Source organism: Oncorhynchus tshawytscha, linkage group LG16 (genome assembly GCF_018296145.1).
Source record: "Oncorhynchus tshawytscha isolate Ot180627B linkage group LG16, Otsh_v2.0, whole genome shotgun sequence".
NCBI lineage: Eukaryota > Metazoa > Chordata > Actinopteri > Salmoniformes > Salmonidae > Oncorhynchus > Oncorhynchus tshawytscha.
In genome coordinates, this window is record NC_056444.1 from 51,729,971 (window position 1) to 51,754,205 (window position 24,235).

Consider the following 24,235-nt stretch of genomic DNA (forward strand, 5'->3'; position numbering starts at 1 on the left):
GCACAACTCTGATCCAACACCCTCCCTCTGGCTATAAGATACGGGTAGATTTAACAGAGCGTCTGAAGAGGAGAGAATTTGCCTACTATGTGATCTCGGGGAAATCAAAAACCAAATCCATTTAGTGTTTTCATTGCCCTCTGTATGACTCTCTGAAGAAAAAAACTATTTGTGATAACCCTGAAGCATTCTGGTTACAGGATGAGCAGAGGCTTGAATTTTTTTTCAGACGGGGCGTGTTTGAGATGGCTGAATTTGTTCATAATGCCTGGAGGAGAAGGAGAAATGTACTGTTTGTGTCGTGTGGCTCGATGGTCGCTGTACTGGCATTGATTATTGTATGCATTTAATTTGTAAAATATTATTTCGTTCTGTGGTGTCCGCTAGGCCCATGTGGGCCTTGCATCAGTAGATGTATGACACTTAAATAAATTATATCAATTATTTAGGGTGGCAGGATAGCCTAGTGGTTAGACTAGGACTAGTAACCGGAAGGTTGCAAGTTCAAATCCCGAGCTGACAAGGTACAAATCTGTCGTTCTGCCCCTGAACAGGCAGTTAACCCACTGTTCCTAGGTCGTCATTGAAAATAAGAATTTATTCTTAACTGACTTGCCTAGTTAAATAAAGGTTTAAAAAATAATAATAATAATACAAATCTGGGATCTGTAACGTTCGTGTCGCAATGTCCCTTTCTACCGCTAGGAGGCAGCACACATCTGTAGAAGTATGGCCACAGAACGTTGAGGAAGGTTTGGAGTTTCAGAATGATATTTAATATTGAATGGCAATTTCCATAGCTTTTATGTCAGAATCTTATATTCCATGCCTTAGACCTAGTCCTAGCCATAGCTGTTAAGTGTGTTGGGCCAGTAACCAAAAGGTGTTGGTTTGAATCCCCGAGCAGACTAGGTGAAAAATCTGTCAGTGCCCTTGAGCAAGTCTCTAAACCCTAGTTGCTCTGGAAAGGACTAAATGACTAAAATATGACAAAATATAAATATATTTGTTGCACCACTGCACTGGGTTCTGTGACAGGATATGACATCAGAGACCAGGCCATTGCATTTGGGTGTGAGATGAGCAGGGGGTTTAGGTCAGCCATGGGATTGGGTTGGGTTCATAATGCTAAACACAGAGCATGACAGGGCTCCTTTCGATTCACTCTTTTACATCAGGCCCCTGCGTTATCACTGGTGCAACCCTTTAGGTGTCAAAGGACACTGCACACAATGGGCTGGCCCACAGGTGGCTTGGACTTTTCAAGGGTCTTCCAACAGACGCGCCGCCTGGGCTGTGTCTCTATCTGCCCAACCCATTCTCAGGTGAGAGGAGTCCGTCCAGTTCATACAAGCCAGAAGCCCGACAATGGGGCTAGATTTCACCTCCAGGCCAGACCAGACACAGTGCTGCTGGGAAAGTCCTGACTGTCCTGGGGATGATGAGCTGCTGAGGTGTGTCTTTTCACACAACCAGTGGGAGGAGAGAGGCAGGGGAGAGATGAGACGGCACAGAGACATTTCCTAGTCGCAGTCATCCTGCAGACGGTCTCGGCCACAGAGTCTGTATAGTATTATCAGACAGGCGCAATGACCGTAAACACCTTTACCAGTGCAAATAGATGCGCGGAAGGACATTTGTCATGAAAAGTACCTTTTTTGTTTACAAATTGTGTAATTATGAAGACATCACCGAGACATTAACATCTAGTCATCCTGGCTGTAGACGGCCTTCCACCCAAAGTAATCTTGGTTAACCCAGAACTAAAGTCTCATGTAATTGGTCAGCTGCTCGATTAAATTCTGTGTCCAATACATGTTAAGAGAAGATATCAAGAAATGCTAGAACAAAGAGTGGAACGAGGAGCTCTATTCGAAGATGTTCCCTCCCCTTCCAAAATTCGAAAGATGCTAACACCTGCAAAATGATTTGTTCAAATAACCAGAGATGAAAAACCCAAACACCGGAACTACGGCTGCTCTGACAGATTCTTTCGTTTTACACGCAGAATTTTTCCATGAGAGATTAGAACCACAGCAATTTGAACCACATAGCCATATTATCAGAGAGATACAAACGGACTGTAAAGTGAACACCTTCACCTGTATGGCCAAATGGATGTGCCCTGTTAAAAGTTGGTGGCAGCTCAGTTGCCACTAGTTTGAATGTTGCTCACTTCATTTTAACAGTGTGTGGAAACACTATGTTGTCATGAAAAGTATTTCCGTGTACAAATTGTGCAATTGTGGTATAAAGACTGCATCTTAAAGATAATGGTATTTGTTGCTAGGCAGCATATCTTAACATTATGAAGCATTTTACCATCATCTGAACATTTTAAGGAATCTTTTCTTATCTGAATTATGCTGTTGACATGAATAGACTACAGCACAAGGCATTCTTGGGGGTTCTTGTCTTGTATTCAGTTGGCTGATATACAATATATTGGCAGATTTCTTGTAAAATGCGTTATGGGGATATTTATTCTCAGATCGCTATTTGTAAAGAAAGACCTCTAAAAACATTCTTACATGACTGCATTTTCTTAAAGATAATTGAGGTTTTATGTGTCTGAATACGAGACAGATTGTTTTAAAAATAAAAATAAATGTTTATATGATTGGCAAGAAGTGACCTATGACGGGTCAAAACGCTTCAAAACTTGGGGCCTCCAGTTTTGTAGTCCTGTGTTGTTTGCATGGACATACTGCAGAGAACAGTCATGCAAAGCACTCCTAGCAATCTCATCTGATTCTGGGCAGAAAGCGTGCATCCTCAGACAGATGACAAGAGCAGCACTCATGATTCATCCCAGCCATCAGATCAATACTGCAGACTTGAGGGCAAAGGGTCACTGACACGTTATCAATCAGGACAGGAAAAATTCCTATTCATCCATAAACTGTATAAAAAAGAATCAGAAACTGTATAAATATTCCTTCATAAACTTAGTATGGATGGTATAGCCCTCTGTGCTCAGAACATTCTCCTAAAGTATGCCAGAATTAAGAAAACCCAAAGTGTGCCTTTTACCATGCATCACAGATTTACAAAGGTTTATACAGCCATGGACCAGCAGGCCGTATTGAGTCTGTCATTATGCCCCATTGCAAGCCATGTGCCTATAGACAATCCTTCCATACTACACAGGCCACCTGCCGTAGAGATACACAGTCATTCAAACACACAACATTACATAGTGTACGTTCGATGGACCATATTAGAATGCCATGGGCATTATGTCACTGAGCCTGCTAGCTTTTATTAATGTCCCCTTCCCCGTTCAGTGAGAGCGGAGAGAGCTAGAGAGAGTGAGTCGAGAGTGAGCGGAGAGAGAGAGAGTGTGAGCGGAGAGAGTGAGCAGAGAGAGACAAATTTGACCCCCATATCTGCGTCAAAAGCAACCTTGGGAAAATCCTCTGCATTATCATTAACAGCAAACTCGTACATTTCCTCAGTGAAAACAATGTACTGAGCAAATGTCAAATTGGCTTTTTTACCAAATTATTGTACGACAGACCACGTATTCACCCTGCACACCCTAATTGACAAACAAACCAAAATGATTTCAAAAAAGCCTTCGACTCAATTTGACATGAGTGTCTGCTATACAAATTGATGGAAAGTTGTGTTGGGGGAAAACATACAACATTATAAAATCCATGTACATAATCAGCAAGTGTGTGTGTGGTTAAAATAGGTTAAAAAAACACAAAAAATCCCATAGGGCCATGGGGTGAGACAGGGATGCAGCTTAAGCCCCACCCTCTTCAACATATATATCAACGAATTGGCAAGGGCACTAGAAAAGTCTGCAGCACCCGGCCTTACCCAACTAGAATCTGAAGTCAAATGTCTACTGTTTGCTGATGATCTGGTGCTTCTGTCACCAACCAAGGAGGGCCTACAGCAGCACCTAGCTCTTCTGCACAGATTCTGCCAGACCTGGGCCCTGACAGTAAATCTCAGTAAGACCAAAATAATGGTGTTCCAAAAAAGGGCCAGTCGCCAGGACCACAAATACAAAAATCTATACGTGTGGCCTAAACATCAGTGCCACAGGTAACTTCCACAAATCTGTAAACGATCTGAGAGACAAGGCAAGAAGGGCATTCTATGCCATCAAAAGGAACATAAAATTTGACATACCAATTCGGATCTGGCTGAAAATACTTGAATTAGTTATAGAACCCATTCCCCTGATGGTTGTGAGGTCTGGGGTCTGCTCACCAACCAATAATTCAAAAAATGGGACAAACACCAAATTGAGACTCTGCATGCAGAATTCTGCAAAAATATCCTCAAAAACACCAAATAATGCATGCAGAGCAGAATTAGGCCGATACCCGCTAAATATGAATATCCAGAAAAGATCCGTTAAATTCTACAACCACCGCAAAGGTAGCGATTCCCAAACCTTCCATAACAAAGCCATCACCTACAGAGAGATGAACCTGGAGAAGAGTCCCCTAAGCAAGCTGGTCCTGGGGCTCTGTTCACAAACACAAACACACCTCACAGAGCCCCAGGACCCAACCAAATCATGAGAAAACAAAAAAGAGAATTACTTGACACATTGGAATGAATGAACAAAAAAACAGAGCAAACTAGAATGCTATTTGGCCCTAAACAGGGAGGGAGAGTTGTCGTCGTCCTCTTCCAGTAGAGCTCAAAGAGCAGCAGGAGGCTGTAGTACTGTGGATAAGAGGCTTGTTTTACAACCCGAAGAGCAGGAAGTCTAAACAGTTTCAACCCGTAAGTAGATCAATGTAGAACAACACAGACCGGGTTGTGTGTGTGTGCGGCATGTTAGCTGCAACATGTTATTTTTATATTCATTGGTCTCGTCTTGACTCTCGTCTTGACTCTCGTCTCGACTCTCGTCTCGACTCTCGTCTCGACGAGACTCGACTCTCGTCTCGACTCTCGTCTCGACTCTCGTCTCGACTCTCGTCTCGACTCTCGTCTCGACTCTCGTCTCGACTCTCGTCTTGCGTCGTCCTCTATTTAACAGAGAACACGAATGCTGTTACTGTATAAGCAACCGTACTTATTTCTGTGGCACTAAATCAGATTTATCGGTCCGACGTGATCTTCGTTGTTCTGGTTGCCCCCCCCCCCCCATATTAAAATGTCTGCTCGTGTTCTTGGATGGGTGCCTGTTACACACATACATTGTTCAGGGACCTTCTGAGGTACACTTAATGTGTTCAGAAAAGTAGAAATCACGCTGCCGCCGTACGTCTAAACTGAGAACCCATTCTCATTTGCAATGATGACCTGGCCAAGAGGCGTAACATTAGAGGAGTGAACAAACAGCACAACACACAGTACCGCCAAACAAGTCAACACTCTATATGCATGTACAGAGGAAAGGTACAAATTCATCAGCTGTACCACAATGAGACATTCACAGTGGGTTAGAGCAGGGGGAAAAAAACAATATAACTGGCAGCAAAAATTGCAACACAGCCGACTTAATGATCAGAAAGGGGAGTGGTGGAATGAATGTCAAGTTTGAGCGTTTTTTGCAGTTTATTTCAGCTCGTTCGCGGCAGAAAACTGGATTGAATGATGGCCATTGGACGTGCGGGCCAGTTTCCACTGTAACATCTTGGTCTTATTGACTTTGCTGAGAACTTCTTTATTGAGGAAAAATGTACTTCCGTGACTGATATGTGGTTGTCTCACCTAGCGATCTGAAGATGAATGCACTAACTGTATGTGGGTCTGGATAAGAGCATCCGCTAAATGACTCAAATGTACATGTGAAGAGATGTGTACCAGAGCACAGATTGCTATTGGTAGTGGAGATGTTGAGGAGTGAGCTGAGATGGAGGGGGGACGTGCCTAGGAGGGACTCTTGCTTCGTGTGTGTGTGTGTGTGTGTGTCATGAGTCTTGTCCTGGAAGCAGAACTGAGCAATTTCCCCTTAAGAGAGGCCAGCTGCAAAGTCAAAATTGTCTATATTGTAAATTCATGAAATTCATTTGGTCTTAATTTAAGGTTAGGATGAAAGGCGCTGCATGGTCAATCCAATACGTGATACGGCCTCTGCAGGAGTCAAGGCCTTCATACTTCTTGCGCTTTGCGGAGCAGCACAGAGCTGTTGTCAAGGAAGTGAGTTTGTGTTTATACAGGACATCCCGCCCCCACCTACCGTCAACTAATCATGTCAATCCGGAGCAATACAGAGCCCTCTGCATTGTTACAAAATTTGGGAGAGCACGGCGATGTGGTGTGGAGCATGATTTGGCTTCTGCAAGCTTCCCAAGGCTCCGCGATTGTGTCACACCCTCCATACGGAGCCTCCGGAGAGCTGTGCCGGATCAAGCATGAATCAGCTATTAGGAATTCAGGTTAGCAGTGTGTTAAGGTTAGGTATAAAATCACATTTGAGGACATTATGACTTTGCCAGACCAGCTGCCTCCAGGAGATTGATCATGAAAACCGCTAACCTGAGAATGTACTGTACAATCCGCTCACTGTGTGTACGTATGCATGCACTTCTGCATATTCTTTGTGTCCTCACTTGTTTTGTGCCTTTTTCTTATGTGTCTGCGCGAATGCGTGTGTCTCAGTGTGTCACGTCTATTTTCTTTTTGACTCACCCTATTGTGTATGTACGCTCATGTATTAACATGTCTACCGACCTCCATGTTGCTTTTGTCTATCTTCACCCACAATCCCTGCACTCCAGGTGGCTGGATGTGGGCATGGCCCACCTGACCAGTGCTCCCTGCTGGGCGATCTACCTCCAGGTGATGCAGGAGGCAGTGTGGCCCGGGGGTGTCCTCCCTGATGGGCCCCGTCCTGACCGCAGCCTCATCCAGAGAGAAGAGACCAGGCAGCAGTGTCTGCACTGCCTCACACAACTACTACCAGGTCAGCGTCTGCACTGCCTCACACAACTACTACCAGGTCAGTGTCTGCACTGCCTCACACAACTACTACCAGGTCAGCGTCTGCACTGCCTCACACAACTACTACCAGGTCAGTGTCTGCACTGCCTCACACAACTACTACCAGGTCAGTGTCTGCACTGCCTCACACAACTACTACCAGGTCAGTGTCTGCACTGCCTCACACAGCTACTACCAGGTCAGTGTCTGCACTGCCTCACACAACTACTACCAGGTTTGTGTCTGCACTGCCTCACACAGCTACTACCAGGTCAGTGTCTGCACTGCCTCACACAGCTACTACCAGGTCAGTGTCTGCACTGCCTCACACAGGCACTACCAGGTCAGTGCCTGCACTGCCTCACACAGCTACTACCAGGTCAGTGTCTGCACTGCCTCACACAGCTACTACCAGGTCAGTGTCTGCACTGCCTTACACAACTACTACCAGGTCAGTGTCTGCACTGCCTCACACAGCTACTACCAGGTCAGTGTCTGCACTGCCTCACACAGCTACTACCAGGTCAGTGTCTGCACTGCCTCACACAACTACTACCAGGTCAGTGTCTGCACTGCCTCACACAGGCACTACCAGGTCAGTGTTTGCACTGCCTCACACAACTACTACCAGGTCAGTGTCTGCACTGCCTCACACAGGCACTACCAGGTCAGTGTTTGCACTGCCTCACACAACTACTACCAGCCACCAAACTAGGCTACCTGCCGCCACGCTAGGCTACCTGCCACCCCGCTACTCTACCTGTATGGGAATCACAGATGTGTTAGGTCATTGTACTGTCATTATTGCCATTTTAGTGTGCGTGTGTGTGTGTGTGTGTGTGTGTGTGTGTGTGTGTGTGTGTGTGTGTGTGTGTGTGTGTGTGTGTGTGTGTGTGTGTGTGTGTGTGTGTGTGTGTGTGTGTGTGTGTGTGTGTGTGTGTGTGTGTGTGTGTGTGTGTGTGTGTGTGTGTGTGTGTGTGTGTGTGTGTGTAGACCTGATTGCTGACATGCTGGGTTCTGAGAAGTACAGAGTGAGCTGGGATATGGCACTGGCGTCTCTGCAGGACCCTAACATCAACCGGTGAGCCCTCTATCATCACTGGCTTTAGCATGTTGGTGTGCGTGTACAGTAGGTTTGTTAAACCTAAAATGTCAATGTCACATACAGACCAAACATTGAGCGTTTGATCCAGGTCAACTTCAGTCTGACCTGTGGTAACCTCTCCCCTCTCTCTGTGTCTGGGTGACTCTACAGGCACCTGATCTACTGTATCTGTGACCTGCTGTTGGAGTTCCTGATTCCAGAGTCTTCAGAGGAGGGCTTTCAGAGATCTCTACTACACAGTCTCTTTGGAGACGAAGAGATGCTTTCTGCTTCAGCTTGACGACACACCAACACACCACCCCTCTCTCTGCTCACCTGTCACTATCCCTATCTATTACCCTCTACCCCCTCCCATCCTGGCTGGCTCATCAGTATGGTAACCGTGGTCCTGCTGGGTTAATCAGAATGGGACCAGAGATTTACTGGAGCTTCTCATGAGGTCAGAGAAGAAAGGTGAGGAGCGTGGAGAAGGGGGGAGGAGGGGGAGGAGGAAAAGGGCTGGGAAGATAGGAGGGGTGGGAAGGCTGGGAAATGGGCTCTTGAACTCCTTACACTTTATAGGCAACGCTCTAAAATGACTGACACTTTATTGAATGTATTCTCAAGGCACTGTGTTGGTGATTGTGCTAATATTGTGTTTTAATTAGATGCTTGTGTAGAGAAACACATTTATGTAGATATGTATGTACAGTATATGCAGTAATAATTTTATGTGTTTATTTATTTATATGTAAAATGCAGTATGTGTGATATCAATAGATATACAGTGGGGTCTGAAATAATTTGACCCCCTTGATAATGATGAGCAAAAATGACTATATAAAATAAATCATACTGAGCTACTGTATATTTTATGCAAATAAATAATTGGGAAATTATTTTATTTTATACTAATACAATTGCTCAGAGAAAGAGATTTTGTTTCATAAGTTATACATACATTTTAAGGTAGGGGTCGAAATCATTGACACCCCTGTTTTCAATACCTCACCTTGCGAGGATTACAGCACATATCTTTTGTCTGCGCTTATGGACGGCCCTCTTCAATTCAAACCACAATGGGCTTCAAGTCGGGAGACTGATACGGCCATTGCACAATGTTGATCTTTCTGGCCAATTAACCCTTTCTGGACAGTTTTTTTTGTTGTTGATTTCTTAAGATCCTCGTTAGCCGAAGACAGCTAGTCTTACTGGGGACCGACACAACGAAAAAGACATTACAGACAAAATACATTTACCTACATTTAAAAACATTAACATGTCATGTGTGTGCATCTCTCAGTTACACATACATGTCAGTACACACAAGAAGTAGGTCACATGGGGGAGAGGCGTTGTGTCTTGAGGTGTTGCTTTATTGATTTTTAAAAAAACCAAGTTTGCTGTTCACTTGCGCTATATTAGATGTAAGGGAGTTCCATGCTCTCGTGGCTCTGTATAATACTGTATGTTTCCTTGGATTTGTTCTGGACCCGGGGGCTGTGAAAAGACTCCTGGTGGCATGTCTGGTGGGGTAAGTGTGTGTGTTAGTGCTGTGTAAATTGACTATGCAAACTATTTGGAATTTCCAACACAATGTTTCTTATAAAAACAAGAAGTGACGCAGTCAGTCTTTCCGCGACTCTTAGCCAAGAGAGGCATGCATAGAATTAATATTAGCCCTCTGATTACAGTGAAGAGTAAGACGTGCCACTCTGTTCTGGGCCAGCTGCAGCTTAACTAGGTCTTTCTTTGCAGCACTTGAATATATGACTGGACAATAATCAAGATAAGATAAATAACTAGAGCCTGCAGGACTTCTCTTTTATTATGGACAGTCTTCTCCCCATCTTTACAACCATGGAATCTATATGTTTTGACCATGACAGTTTACAATTGAAGGTAACACCAAGCAATTTAGTCTCCTCGACTTGTTTAACAGCCACACCATTCATTACCAGATTCAGCTGAGGTCTAGAACTTAGGGAATGATTTGTAGCAGAATGACAACAGCGGCAGCTAGTGTCCCAAGAAATGGTCATGTTCCTACAGGTGAATGGCGTACAGTACATCAGGTCCTCACCATATCACCCATCTACCTATTGGCTGGTGGAGAGGTTCATACAGACCATGAAACATGCCTTTAAAAGCGTCTCAAGTCAAATCAAAATAATTTAATAAATAAGCCCTTCTAAAATTTGTGCACCATTAAGTGGAGGGTTTATATCCTTATATTTAGTTTAGAAATAGGGGGATAATTACTGTGCCCCATTAATTCATGAATTTGAACATTTTAGATTTTATATGGGCCAATTCAAAAATCTCCTTGGTTGAGCAGCTGGCTCTTCCATCCCTTTCTCCTCCTTTACCTCAATCCTTTTCTCTCTTTAAAATCCCGAATAACAGAGAAATGTATTACATTAGAATACATCATGTTTTGTTATTGAAATAAAAGTAATTATCTGAGCCTATTGGCTTTGGTTTGTAAAAGCTTTTTAAAACATTACATTTGACAGAAAACTACTAGAAATAGGCCTGAACCTTGAAAGGATTTAGGGCCTAATGTCAAGGTATTTGCGAAAATTGTTCTTGATCTAGCTACTTGGCAAAATTTGCCTGCTAAACACACTTAACTACACTAGGCTTCAAAGTGCTTGAGCTGTGCAACTATGAACAAGTGCTGATGTTGAAATCGAGGGGTGTCATAAAGATGTCACAATTGATAGGCCATTTGCATCTTACAGTGGGGCAAAAAAGTATTTAGTCAGCCACCAGTTGTGCATGTTCTCCCACTTAAAAAGATGAGAAAGGCCTGTACTTTTCATAGGTACACTTCAACTATGACAGACAAAATGAGAAAAAAAATCAAGAAAATCCCATTGTAGGGTTTTTAATGAATTTATTTGCAAATTATGGTGGAAAATAAGTATTTGGTCAATAACAAAAGTTTATCTCAATACTTTGTTATATACCCTTTGTTGGCAATGACAGAGGTCAAACGTTTTCTGTAAGTCTTCACAAGGTTTTCACACACTGTTGCTGGTATTTTGGCCCATTCCTCCATGCAGATCTCCTCTAGAGCAGTGATGTTTTGGGCTGTTGCTGGGCAACACAGACTTTCAACTCCCTCCAAAGATGTTCTATGGGGTTGAGATCTGGAGACTGGCTAGGCCACTCCAGGACCTTGAAATGCTTTTTATGAAGCCACTCCTTCGTTGCCCGGGCGTTGTGTTTGGGATCATTGTCATGCTGAAAGGCATCTTCAATGCCCTTGCTGATGGAAGGAGGTTTTCACTCAAAATCTCACGATACATGGCCCCATTCATTCTTTCCTTTACACGGATCAGTCATCCTGGTCCCTTTGCAGAAAAACAGCCCCAAAGCATGATGTTTCCACCCCCATGCTTCACAGTGGGTATGGTGTTCTTTGGATGCAACTCAGCATTATTTGTCCTCCAAACACGACGAGTTGAGTTTTTACCAAAAAGTTGTATTTTGGTTTCATCTGACCATATGACATTCTCCCAATCTTCTTCTGGATCATCCAAATGCTCTCTAGCAAACTTCAGACGGGCCTGGACATGTACTGGCTTAAGCAGGGGGCCACGTCTGGCACTGCAGGATTTGAGTCCCTGGTGGCGTAGTGTGTTACTGATGGTAGGCTTTGTTACTTTGGTCCCAGCTCTCTGCAGGTCATTCACTAGGTCTCCCCGTGTGGTTCTGGGATTTTTGCTCACTGTTCTTGTGATCATTTTGACCCCACGGGGTGAGATCTTGCGTGGAGCCCCAGATCGAGGGAGATTATCAGTGGTCTTGTATGTCTTCCATTTCCTAATAATTGCTCCCACAGCTGATTTCTTCAAACCAAGCTGCTTACCTATTGCAGATTCAGTCTTCCCAGCCTGGTGCAGGTCTACAATTTTGTTTCTGGTGTCCTTTGACAGCTCTTTGGTCTTGGCCATAGTGAAGTTTGGAGTGTGACTGTTTGAGGTTGGGGACAGGTGTCTTTTATACTGATAACAAGTTCAAACAGGTGCCATTAATACAGGTAACGAGTGCAGGACAGAGGAGCCTCTTAAAGAAGAAGTTTCAGGTCTGTGAGAGCCAGAAATCTTGCTTGTTTGTAGGTGACCAAATACTTATTTTCCACCATAATTTGCAAATAAATTAATAAAAAATCCTACAATGTGATTTTCTGGATTTTTTTTCTCATTTAGTCTGTCATAGTTGAAGTGTACCTATGATGAAAATTACAGGCCTCTCTCATCTTTTTAAGTGGGAGAACTTGCACAATTGGTGGATGACTAAATACTTTTTTGCCCCACTGTATATGCTACTGTACAAGCAACCAGAGTACGCATGAAAAATAGTATTTTGTAACCTGTACAATTTGTTTGAAAATTACTTGAAAAAGCATGTAATATAGCCTACTCTATATAGCCTACTCTATATAGCCTACTCTATATAGCTTACATGTCCGATTATCTACTTTGAACCTCAGGTGCTTTAGAGGCACTGGCTATAGTCACGACTAAAGGGGCAATATGGGATTGATACATCAGGTTTGTAAACAATGTGATTGTAAACATGGTTAAAACTATGATTGTGATCACATGGATGGTGCTTGCACACACAAGGGCGTCTATGAATTTGAGAGAGGTTACATTTTTCCAGACCCATATCCCTAAACTTTTTACCAAAAACAATGGCGGGGATACCTTTTGTTGTTGTTCGAATTCCTGATTGCCCCATTAACATTATGCTATCCCTGAATCCGCTACAGTATTATAGGGCCTTATACTATTGTGTATTATAAGATGTCATTTTTTAAAGACGTTTTTCAAATGAATTGGGAACTAGCCTCCATGACACAGAATCAAAATTGACAAAGAATAACCCTAGATGCATTCGTTTCCTGTCTTCGTTCTCGATTCGGCCAAACATGTATCTTATGTGTCCACTTGCAGGTGGTGTGTTTGAATAAAAAAGAAATGCTCCCTTATAAAATTAATTACTCCATGAAGTATTCCAGCAACGTGTACGCTGCCATCTTGTCTGTTTCAAATCTTCTCTCTTTCATTTAGACAGGTGGGTCCACCCCGAAGTGCCGGACGTCATGGTGACAATCACCTGTCTCGATCAATGAGAGAGCTAGATGAGAGAGTTAGACGAGACAGAGCATTTTCTAAATTCAAGCTAACCACCTGTAACTGGACACAGACATTTTAGAAGATACGTGTTATGCCGAATCGAGAACGAAGACCGTATCGCAAAATCCAGGTTAGTTGGAAAATCTACGGCTGTGTTTTGTATATGCAAACCTGTAACGCCCAGTAATGGATACCAAAAATCTTTGGTTATATCACATTATCTGGTGTACAATCTGTAGCTAGGAAGTATGGAATTTCCTTTATTTTGCTAAATCACTTCTGACCACAGTAGACTACAAAGACATGACAGAAATACAGACCATAAATGCAGATCCTGGAGGTGTCAAAAAGATGATGTCATAATTAATAGGACCCCTGCACCTGGTCTTACAAGCAACCCGAGTAGGTCTATGCCTATTACAAATGACAATAAGCTAAAATAATAATAATATTCTATTATTAGTATTATTATGCCATAGCTTCATACAATTATATATTGTATGATTTTTCAAATGTATGTGAACTTGTGTTCATGACACAGCATTTAAAAAGAAAAAACACATTGTTTTTCCCCTCTTCCATGTTCTCAGTGAAAGTAACATGACACACATGGAAATCTTATTTTGCCAAGCTTGTACAGTGCTCTTACTTTACATGGTATTTGCGTCTGTAATAATGACGTTGACAAAATGTCAAATATTGCTGTCGAAACAAAGGGAAACTGTGGTCTCCTGTTGAGTTTGCAGATCCTGCAGCGTGTGATTATGAGGCAAATAGGCTATTAGTGGTTAAAGGTGTGTTTACACATGGCACAATCTTGGCCTCAAATGTCACAGTGGTTTTGCTGATGGACAGAGAATGGAAATTCAACCCGACCAGGAACAATAACAACTTGAGGTAGGTCTCTAAATTGTCTGTATCTTGCCCACCACTCATGAAAAATGGAGCAGATGGTATGTTAAAAAGATTTGAGTACCCCGAAGAGGTGCTTTCCCCCAAACATATTTAGGGATTCGCAGACGCTCTCAGACCATGAGAAACAAGATTCTTTGTTTGGATGAAACCAAGATTGAACTTTTTGGCCTGAATGCCAAGTGTCACGTGGCACCATCCCATCGGTGAAGCATGGTGGAGGCAGCATCATGCTGTGGGTATGTTTTTCAGTGGCAGGGACTGAGAGACTTGTCAGGAGGGAATGATGAATGGAGCAAAGTACAGCGAGATCCTTGATGAAAACCTGCTCCAGAGCGCTCAGGACCTCAGACTGGGGGCGAAGGTTGACCTTCCAACAGGACAACGACCCTAGGTGCACAGCCAAGACAATGCAGGAGTGGCTTCGGGACAAGTCTCAATGTCCTTGAGTGGCCCAGCCAGAGCCTGGACTTGAACCCAATCGAACATCTCTAGAGAGACCTGAAAATATCTCCGCATACAACATGATAGAGCTTGAGACGATCTGCAGAGAAGAATGGGAGAAACTCCCCAAATACAGGTGTGCCAAGCTTGTAGCCTTATACCCAAGAAGACTTGATGCTGTAATCGCTGCCAAAGACGGGTGTACCGTCTCGACCTCTGAATGACCCTGCTGGTCATCTATGAACGTTTGAACATCTTGAAGAAGAATCTGGCCTTAATGGCCATGTGCTATCTCCACCCGTCACAACCAGAAGAGGACTGGCCACCACCCAGTGCCTGGTTCCTCTCCAGGTTTCTTCCTATGTTCCTGCCTTTATGGGAAGTTTATCCTAGCCACTGTGCTTCTACATCTGCATTGCTTGCTGTATGGGGTTTTAGGAAGGGTTTCTGTATAGCACTATGTGACGTCTGCTGATGTAAAAAGAGCTTCATAAATATATTTTATTTTATTTGATAGAACATAAGGCAGAGGGAGCATAGACATGGTCCCTCATAACAAAACAGACAGAAACACTAAACCAGCTCGGATTTACATTGCTTTGACTGAAAGGTTAGCTACAATATGACATTTGCATTGCTTCTTAGTGTGCAGTGGCTCTCTTCTTCTCTCCTGCACCTTAGTGGCCCAGTCTGCACCTTGAGTCCAACATACCACCGATACTGCAATGTAACTACAGTCGAACACCATTTCATTGCACTGTCACTTGACTGTGATTGATATTGACACACCGGTCTCCTCTTTCATGGGCTATTACAATTATTCAGTTAATTTCAATGGAAAGCTAACTCTACTGTATGAAAAACAAATCTTAAAATGCAAATGTGCACACCCTCACTCCATCACCATCACCGGGAAAGATGCAAAACCCTCCACATCCAGATCCCCCTCCCTCCTTCTCTCCCTCCATTCCACCTTCTTTCCACTCCACCCATCCACCCTGACATAAGAAGAGGTAGATTGCCGTAGTTCCAGTTCAGAGCTGAGGGTTGTTGAGGTTGCGGAATGGGTGTGTGTGTCATCCTGGGCTGGTTGGTACTGGTCCTGACTGGCCAACGGCTGACTGAGGGAAACAGTCTGCAGCTTTCAGGGGACTACTCCATCTCGTGTCTCTTTCCGCTCCACAATTTAGCCACCTCCGGTTCCAACCTACCAGACATGGAAGCCTGCAAAAAGTAAGTTCAATAAAGATCTCACAAGAGGACGTTGTTTATCTATTTCCCTGGCATTTTAGTTCATTTTAGACCATCAGTGAGTTATTGTTGTTTGACTCAATCACTTTCTTTCGATAACGGATTTATGTTGTAATGTCTTTTTATTCTGCTTGAAATCAATTCACTCCTATTCAGAGGCAAATCTAATAAACATGGCTATCATTTGATACAAGCCATGAGATTCGCTGTGGAGGAGATCAACAACGGCACCAAAAACCAACATCTTCTCCCAGGGGTGACGCTGGGTTACCAGGCGTATGACATCTGCAATACACCAGCCAGTGTCCTGGCCACTCTGGACCTCCTGGCCCAACAGTTACAGAGAACTTCAGGGAACAAGACGGGTGGTGACCAGAGAGCAGTGGCAGTGATTGGGCCTGATAGTAGCAGTTATACCTTTCCCCCGGCTGCAATGCTTGGCTCCTATCTGGTGCCACAGGTACATTGTATTTCCCAAGTTCGGTTATTGGTAACTGGTGAAACTAACAATAATCTGTTTGCCCTCTAGACTGAGAATGGAACACATTTGTGACCATTTGTTTTTGTCTTCTATTGCTCTTCTATTTATATTTTTAAATGTCTTGCCTCCTATGATTTCAACATTTTTTTCCATTTATGTGCCCTTTATTTTTTCTTCTTCCTCCTCCTCCTGGTCCTCCACCTCCTGGTCCCCCTTCTGGTCCTCCTGGTCCTCCACCTCCTGGTCCCCCTTCTGGTCCTCCTGGTCCTCCACCTCCTGGTCCCCCTTCTGGTCCTCCTCCTCCTGGTCCCCCCTGGTCCTCCTGGTCCTCCTCCTCCTGGTCCCCCCTGGTCCTCCTCCTCCTGGTCCCCCTTCTGGTCCTCCTCCTCCTGGTCCCCCTTCTGGTCCTCCTCCTTCTGGTCCCCTCTCCTGGTCCTCCTATTTGTGATTTTTTTTTTCTAGATATCCTATGAAGCCACAAATGAATTGCTGAGCAACAAGCACCTCTACCCATCCTTCTTCCGCACCATCCCCAGTGACAGGAACCAGGTGGACGCCATGATCCAGCTGCTGGTCCGTTTTAACTGGACCTGGATCGTGCTACTGGGCAGTGATAACTCCTACGGCCTCCAGGGCATGCAGAGGCTCTCCCAACAGGCGGCCTACTACGACATCTGCATCGCCTACCAAGGAGTCATCCCCGACCTCACCTCGGCCACCAACCAGACCATGAGGAGCATTGTCAAGGGCATCTTGAAGACCAAGGTCAACACTATTGTTGTCTTCTCCAGCAAAAGCAAAGTTAGTGGGTTCTTCCCATTTGTCATAGAGCAGGGTGTAACTGGCAAGGTGTGGATAGGGACAGAGGACTGGTCAGTGGCCACTCTAGTGTCGGGGATACCAGGGATTCACACCATCGGAACTGTTCTAGGCATCTCGATCAAATACGCAGCCATAGCTGGGTTTGAGACGTTCGAAAGCCATGTTGTTTCAAAGTTACTTAGGGACACCTCCAATGGCATGATGGACCTGAGGGTTGACTGTTTGCAAAATACGGATCTCTATAGCATGGCAGTAAAAAACTTCTCTTTGGATGGCTATGACATGACATCCTCTTATAATGTTTACAAGGCTGTATATGCTGTGGCCCATGCACTGCACCAAGCACTTGGTTGTGACTCAGGTGAATGCCAAAAGATTGAAGTACAACCTTGGCAGGTGAGTGTTTTCAAAATGATGGTACTGAAGTCAAAAAGCCCACTCTGAAGAAAGTGAGCACACGTTCACGACACACTTGATATCGATGTGCTCTTGGAAATCTACAGTGAACAATGTTCACTATCCCAGGCCTGTTACAGTCATGTTTAAATTGGCGCATGCTTTTCTTCCTCTCTCTCCCTCAGCTTCTGCCACTGTTAAAGCAGGTGAGATTCTCTGTTGGGAACTCCTCTGTGTACTTTGATGAGAACGGAGACCCGCCCACAGGATATGACATCGTGACCTGGGTTTGGAGGGGAACAGAGTGGTCTCTCCGAGTGGTGGGCTCTTACACTCCAGACCCCACTGACCTCACAGTGGACCCTGCTCAAATTGAATGGGCTAGTGACATTGACAACCTGGGAAAAGTATAGCCACAATATTACAGTATTTACACAGTAGTATTACAATCAATTGTCAGATGCAATTGCAGAATGATTTTGGGTACTAGAATTGTAGAAACTAGTCATAGAGAGTGTAAACCATGGTTGCATGTGGACTTGGAAAACCTGTGTGTGTGTTGTTTTTATTGTGGTTGTGTCCAGGAGGTGCCTCCGTCAATATGCTCTCCAGAATGCCCTACAGGTCACAGGAAGCTGCAGACAGGACAACACAAGTGCTGCTTTGATTGCCTGGCCTGTCCTGCTCACACCTTCCTCAACAGTACTGGTGAGATTACTGTCACACACCCACTGGGCACATCCATAGTTCATCCTCTATCTGTAATGATTTGAATTGTGCTGTTTAAAAGTGTCCAGCGGGTGGCGGATGTTGCCCCTCTCATAAACTGGCCCATGGGTGAGTGTGAGGATTTTTTATATTTTTTTTAAATGTAATTGTACATTTTTTGGGTGGGGTCAAAAAAATTGGGGAGGTAAAAAAAATAGGAGGGGGGGGCAACAAACTCAATATACTTTAAAATGACTAAAACCAAATCTAATATGTGTAGAAACGATAATGGATCTATATTAACAGTTTTTTTCACTGTCCAGCTCACTAATAATCACAGTGCACAGTCAGAGAGCATCAAAAATTCCCCAAAACGATGGATAGAGGACTATTTATAGCTAATTTTGACGGCATGGAAATATAACAAACTCCAGACCTCGTTGAAGACTGAATGCGGCCCCCCGGGGGGCAAAGATAGTTCGACACCCCTGATCTATATCAAGCAGCTGGCAGTAGCACAACTAGAACAACAGTGATAGTGCAACTGTCTCTGATGGTGATTAGTGATATCTGTTTTTAAATCAATACTGAGGATATAGGTTAACTCAATTCATGAATGTTAACACCTTCATCTTCTGAACTGGTTGAACTAAAATAAATCCTGTAAATGTTGAACTGACCCCAGCCTTGATGTTATGATATATATGTCACTCTTTAGGATCTACCTGGTGTCAGGCGTGTGAGCTCCACCAGTGGTCCACAGAGGCGAGCAAGGTGTGTCTGGATCGGACGGTCCTGCTGCTGGCTTGGGACGCCCCCCTGTCTCTTGCTCTGCTGGTCCTCCTGGCTCTGACCCTGTTCATGACCCTTGGGTCAGGGGTCGTCTTCCTCCTCAACCTGGGCACCCCTGTGGCCAAGTCGGCTGGCGGGCGCACCTGCCTGGTGATGCTTCTGGCCCTAACCGCGGCGGCCGCCAGCGCCCTGTGCCACTTTGGCCTCCCATCTCGGCCCGCCTGCCTCCTCAAGCAGCCCCTCTTCGTCTTCAGCTTCACCGTGTGTCTGGCGTGCGTCACCGTGCGCTCCTTCCAAGTGGTCTGCATCTTTAAGCTGTCTTCCAAGCTGCCCCGTGCCTATGATACCTGGGCTAAGAACCACGGGCCTGAAGTCACCGTCCTTGTCGTGTCCATGACAGTGTTGTCGATGTCTGCACTCCGGGTTGCTCTAAACCCCCCGTACCCCTCCCAGGACGTGGACTTCTACTCCAACTGCATTGTCACAGAGTGTAGTAACACCCTCTCTTTCGGTGCCATGATAGAACTAGCCTACGTCTCTGTGCTCAGCATGCTCTGTTTCTCCTTCAGTTACATGGGCAAAGACCTGCCAGCCAACTATAATGAGGCCAAATGTATCACCTTTAGTCTCATGGTCTACATGATCTCCTGGATCAGCTTCTTCACCATCTATTTTGTCACAAGGGCGGAGTTTGCCATGGCCATGCATGTGCTGGCCATAGTGTCCAGTGTGCTCGGTATTCTCGGTGGTTATTTCATGCCCAAGGTCTACATCATGGTGCTGAGGCCCAAAATGAACACAACGGCCCATTTCCAAAACTGTATTCAGATGTATACCATGAACAAACAGTGAGAGATATGTGTTTATCATAGATTGCCTTTTGTATTTCCCAATCCATTGCATAGGTAGATGCCATAGTACATGTTGCTCTGCTCTTAGCTAAGGAGAAAGTAAATGTTGACCTTGCACATTTAAATGTATGTATAATGTTCTCTAACATGGTTGTAATGTAGTTATGAGGTTAGCTTTCTAATGCACTCCTTTTCGACTTAGCTAAGTGTGTGTTTTTACCGGGGAGAATTCAGAAAACCAAAGCTAAACCTCTTTGGCAGCATCTGGTGTTGTGCTCTTTTTTCAGTGTCTGTGTGGCATATGTTTGGCCTCTCTTTACAAGAATAGAAAGTGGTAGCGTGGGCATGCCATAGAGAGGTGCCTTGCCTTCTGTTGGGGTGAATGCCTGCCTGTATGTGTGCCCTCTCACTGGGCATCTGTGGTGGCAGGCTTCAGGAGCTTAATGGGATAGCCTGTAAGCCTCTGATTTAAACCCAGCTATCCCAAAGACCCATAAACATGTCCCATAGTTCTCGCTTTTCAATCTAAGTGTGTGACTCAGTAGTCTATTTGAAGAATCTGCATCTGATTATTTATGCTTAAATCAATAAATAAACCAACTAATAAAATTACCTAGATTTCCTTCTTTGTATTTCATTTAAAGGGAAATTCCACCATTTTTTCAACTTTATAGTCATTATGAATTATTTAACTGACTTGCCTAGTTAAATAAAGGTCAAATTAAATTAAAATTATCTCCAGCACCATACCAGTGTCTACGGTCTACTTGAAAACTGCACATTTCTACATTCTGTGCTTAAAAAGAAACCACTATGTGGTTCCATAGTGTAGTGGTTATCACATCTGCTTTCCATGCAGAAAGTCCTGGGTTCAAGCCCCAGTAGAACCATGCTTTATTTGACTGAGAGACTGAAAAACAGCTTCTATCTCAAGGCCATCAGACTGTTAAACAGCCATCACTTTATTGAGTGGCTGCTGCCAACATACTGACTCATCTCTAGCCGCTTTAATAATTAAAAATTGGATGTAACAAATGTGTCACTAGCCACTTTAAACAATGCCACTTTATATCATGTTTACATACCCTACATTACTCATATGTATGTACTGTACTCTATACCATCTACTGCCCCTTGCCTATGCCATCGCTCATCCATATATTTTTATGTACATATTCTTATTCATTCCTTTACACTTGTGTGTATAAGGTAGTTGTTGTGAAATTGTTAGGTTAGATTACTTGTTAGATATTACTGCATGGTCGGAACTAGAAGCACAAGCACTTCGCTACACTCGCATTAACATCTGCTAACCATGTGTATGTGACAAATAAAATTTGATTTGATTTGAAGACAAGAAGAAAGGTCCTAAAAAATGTCTTATTCGATGACATCAACAAGAATTAAAAGTTAAAAAATGATTTTCAAAACATGCAATGAGTTTTTCTAGCCAGGTGGAAACCATATTTCTGCTCCTCACGTCACCGCAAATCTTTTAGTGTTTGAAAATTCACTGTTTTTAAAAGGTTTTTACTTTTGATGGCATTATCAAAGTGCACTTTTTTAACTACAAAACATGTAAATATATGTAGACACGATAGACACTGTTACCATATGCAGACACTGATATGGTGATGGAGATAATAAATTAGGTTTTAAAAGTGGTAGTATTGCACTTTAATGTGTAAAACTGTCTCATTTTGATCATGCAAAACGTTCATACTTAAACCAAGATTCTTAGGGGGTAACCATTGCAAAAGTTAAATGTGGATTTTCTTAAATTTGTTAGTCAAATGTGACAAGACATTTCATGGAGGAGGGTCAAATGAACTAGTTAGAACAAAATGTATGGAATGCAAGATCCACTACAATTTGGTCAAAAATCACAATCCCGGACAAAAGGTTATTATTTATTTAAAATTGATTGTAGTTTTATTGTCATACAAATGTCATACATAGTTTTAAGAGCTTCTTTAAATGCAATATAAAACAATAACGGTACTATTACAAAGCATACAAACATACTATTGCCTTTTATAAAAGATACATCCATAAGATAACAAAACAATGAATAACAATAGAGAAATATCCTCAAAGAATTGCTGTAAAAAATACAGTAGCCTATTGTAGATGCTGTTACATCTGTCATATAACACATAGACTCCATTGGAGTATGAAAAAAAATGCACATTTCACAATAATAGATCATAACTCAATCGTCAGCTACATTCTTCACTGCAAATGAAAATCTAATTTGATAAAACAAGTAAGAGAAAAAAACATCCTTCACAAAAAAGTGACTACCCTCACATCAAATATGCTACGAATGTGCCACACACATCTGTCCATCAATGTGATGAGAAAATAAGAGCTCAGGAAACCCACAACGTTGAGCAGGTTGGAAATGCATATTTCCTACACAGTGAGGGACATACAGTCCATTGTTTCCCTCAGGTTTTCGAGTGACTTCAGTCCACCGTCTTTCTCTACCAGGGCCTCCAGACTGGGCCTTTAGCTCCTGTGTCCTGGAGCGTGGTGTTGGTGTTAGTGGTGGGTCGGAGGGTGGAGGAGACTGGGGAGGTGGAATGGACCACTGGGTGCTGCTGGATGGATCTCTGGACCTGGGTGGAGAGCTGCTGCTGGAGCCCCTGAAGAGGTCCAGCCGAGGTGATGATGGAAGTGGTGTCTCTCTTGGGGCTTCCGGACAGGAACTGCAGAGACTCCCTACAACATTGTGAATAACCCTCGCCGTAGTCCCTCTGAGATGGATCCGGCTGCAGCTGCTGCCTCAGGAAGCTCACGGTCATCTCCAGGATGTCGGCTTTCTCCAGCTTGGTGTTGGGGTCCTGTTTGTGGAACTCCTTCTCCAGGATGAGCTTGAGCTGCTCGATGCAGCCGTTGATGCGATCCCGACGCATCTTCTCCACAATGGGTTTCCTTATCTGACGCAGAGAAGAACATTTGATTAGTCTACAGCTCTAATATGACATAAATAAACTGAAAAAGCCACAATAAACATACACACTTTATACTGTATATACACATTGATTGAACATCATTTGCATACCTTAATGTCTTTTTCTGCGAACCTCAGGTGCTGGAAAGAGAAGTTGGTTGAACAGGGAGCCATGTCTGTAGGTGTGAGAGAGTGACAGGTCTGTCTGCTAGTTCTCTTGGGCCACAGTGTGGTCTGGGCCCTCTAAGGGATCTCTCCCCCTTTATATAGCAGGAGATTACCATGACAAAGCCATGTGGCCCAGACCAGGCTGGGGTTCCCACACTACTGAGACCACAGGGCCGCCCATTGCAACAATAGGAGAAACATCAATAACTTGATGGATTATGGGGTAGTAGAGGCAACACAGAGATGTTTCCCAAGATAAACTATTAACTACTGATTAATGTATGAATAGGTTAAGCCATTATACATGCAATTAACATCACATCTCGGTTTTCATACCTATCAAATTAGAAAACTATGGCGTAAAAACAAGTTAAAAGCCAACACACTTCTGAAGGGAAGAGCCCTCTTAAAAGAGGGTCATTTATACCGTAAAGAAAAGATCTGAGTAATTTCAGAACCCTTTCATTTCTAACACAATCTCACCAGTATAATTACAAAATAAAATTACTCTGGAGAGCTATCTTTCTCTCCAGACAATGTTATTGTTGTAATTAACCCAACATTAGTTGAATTGTCGCATAGTTTCAATAAAATACATACAATTTGGATAGAATTCATATGCAGTCAGTACTGCAACAGTGTGGTTACAACACTTTTGAAAGTTAATGGTATCGTAACCATTGGGCTTGTATTGTTATAAAAATGATGCTAATGCTAAAGGGTGCTCATGTCTGATGAAGAAGACATTCACATAGACACAGATGTCTGTCGCTGTGTTGGAATGTGGGAGTTACACACACTTATGTATATATCAAACCTTTTGTCACACACCCCACACACTCCGTCCAGACAAGTAGCCTCCACGTTGACAGACAGTTGACATATAACCATTGTGTTATCTATTGTCTGTACCTCTGTTCTCATTGGCTGTTGAGTGTGGGAAAGCTCATGACAACTCATGCCCACATGTGGATTTATTACCCCCCAGGAAAGATTCATTCTAGAATGCTTTGTCCCACAACAAGTGTTTTAGTGTATTTTTCCAATTCAAAGTATGACTGAAGAGGTATTTTATCTCGTAGATGGTAAATATCGTGGCTTTAAATACAAAGAAGATGAACTACAGTATAACATTGTAACGAATAAGATAAATTGTTACTTTCCCAAGAAAAATCCCAGAACTCTCATCTGTGTTCAATGTCGGACTATGCTGCTGGACCAGAGCGGGGAGACTGGGGACAATGCCACAGTCACTGGCAGAGTGCAATGGCTGTGTTTCAGGCAGTGCAAAGGTCACACATGTCTGGCCTGGCCTGT

General features: G+C 43.6%; 3 protein-coding genes and 1 non-coding gene across 7 annotated transcripts in view; 3 read left to right on the top strand and 1 right to left on the bottom strand.

Moving 5' to 3' along the window:
* snx19a (sorting nexin 19a) overlaps positions 1–8,855 on the top strand; it is a 34,312-nt gene extending 25,457 nt beyond the window's left edge. For all 4 annotated transcript variants that reach the window (XM_024400478.2, XM_024400477.2, XM_024400480.2 and 1 more), the window contains 3 exons: positions 6,702–6,886; positions 7,897–7,984; positions 8,159–8,855. In XM_024400478.2, coding sequence (XP_024256246.2) covers positions 6,702–6,886; positions 7,897–7,984; positions 8,159–8,288 — 403 coding nt within the window. In that variant the 3' untranslated portion in view covers positions 8,289–8,855. The remainder of the gene's footprint in view (positions 1–6,701; positions 6,887–7,896; positions 7,985–8,158) is intronic.
* A 5,938-nt stretch (positions 8,856–14,793) lies between these two features.
* LOC112233082 (taste receptor type 1 member 1-like) lies at positions 14,794–20,406 on the top strand. The gene is made up of 6 exons (XM_042299329.1): positions 14,794–15,726; positions 15,901–16,204; positions 16,688–17,443; positions 17,629–17,850; positions 18,028–18,151; positions 18,870–20,406. The coding sequence occupies exons 1-6, from the start codon at positions 15,557–15,559 to the stop codon at positions 19,793–19,795; spliced, it is 2,502 nt and encodes an 833-aa protein (XP_042155263.1). The 5' UTR covers positions 14,794–15,556; the 3' UTR covers positions 19,796–20,406.
* Positions 20,407–20,611: 205 nt separating this feature from the next.
* trnag-ucc lies at positions 20,612–20,684 on the top strand. The gene has a single exon. It is a non-coding gene; the product is annotated as a tRNA-Gly (tRNA).
* Positions 20,685–21,698: 1,014 nt separating this feature from the next.
* Positions 21,699–22,974, bottom strand: LOC112233012 (transcription factor HES-5-like). Its single transcript, XM_024400365.1, has 2 exons — positions 22,862–22,974; positions 21,699–22,736 (listed from the first exon to the last, which is right to left on the bottom strand). The coding sequence occupies exons 1-2, from the start codon at positions 22,922–22,924 to the stop codon at positions 22,281–22,283; spliced, it is 519 nt and encodes a 172-aa protein (XP_024256133.1). The 5' UTR covers positions 22,925–22,974; the 3' UTR covers positions 21,699–22,280.
* Between the last annotated feature and the right edge of the window lie 1,261 nt (positions 22,975–24,235).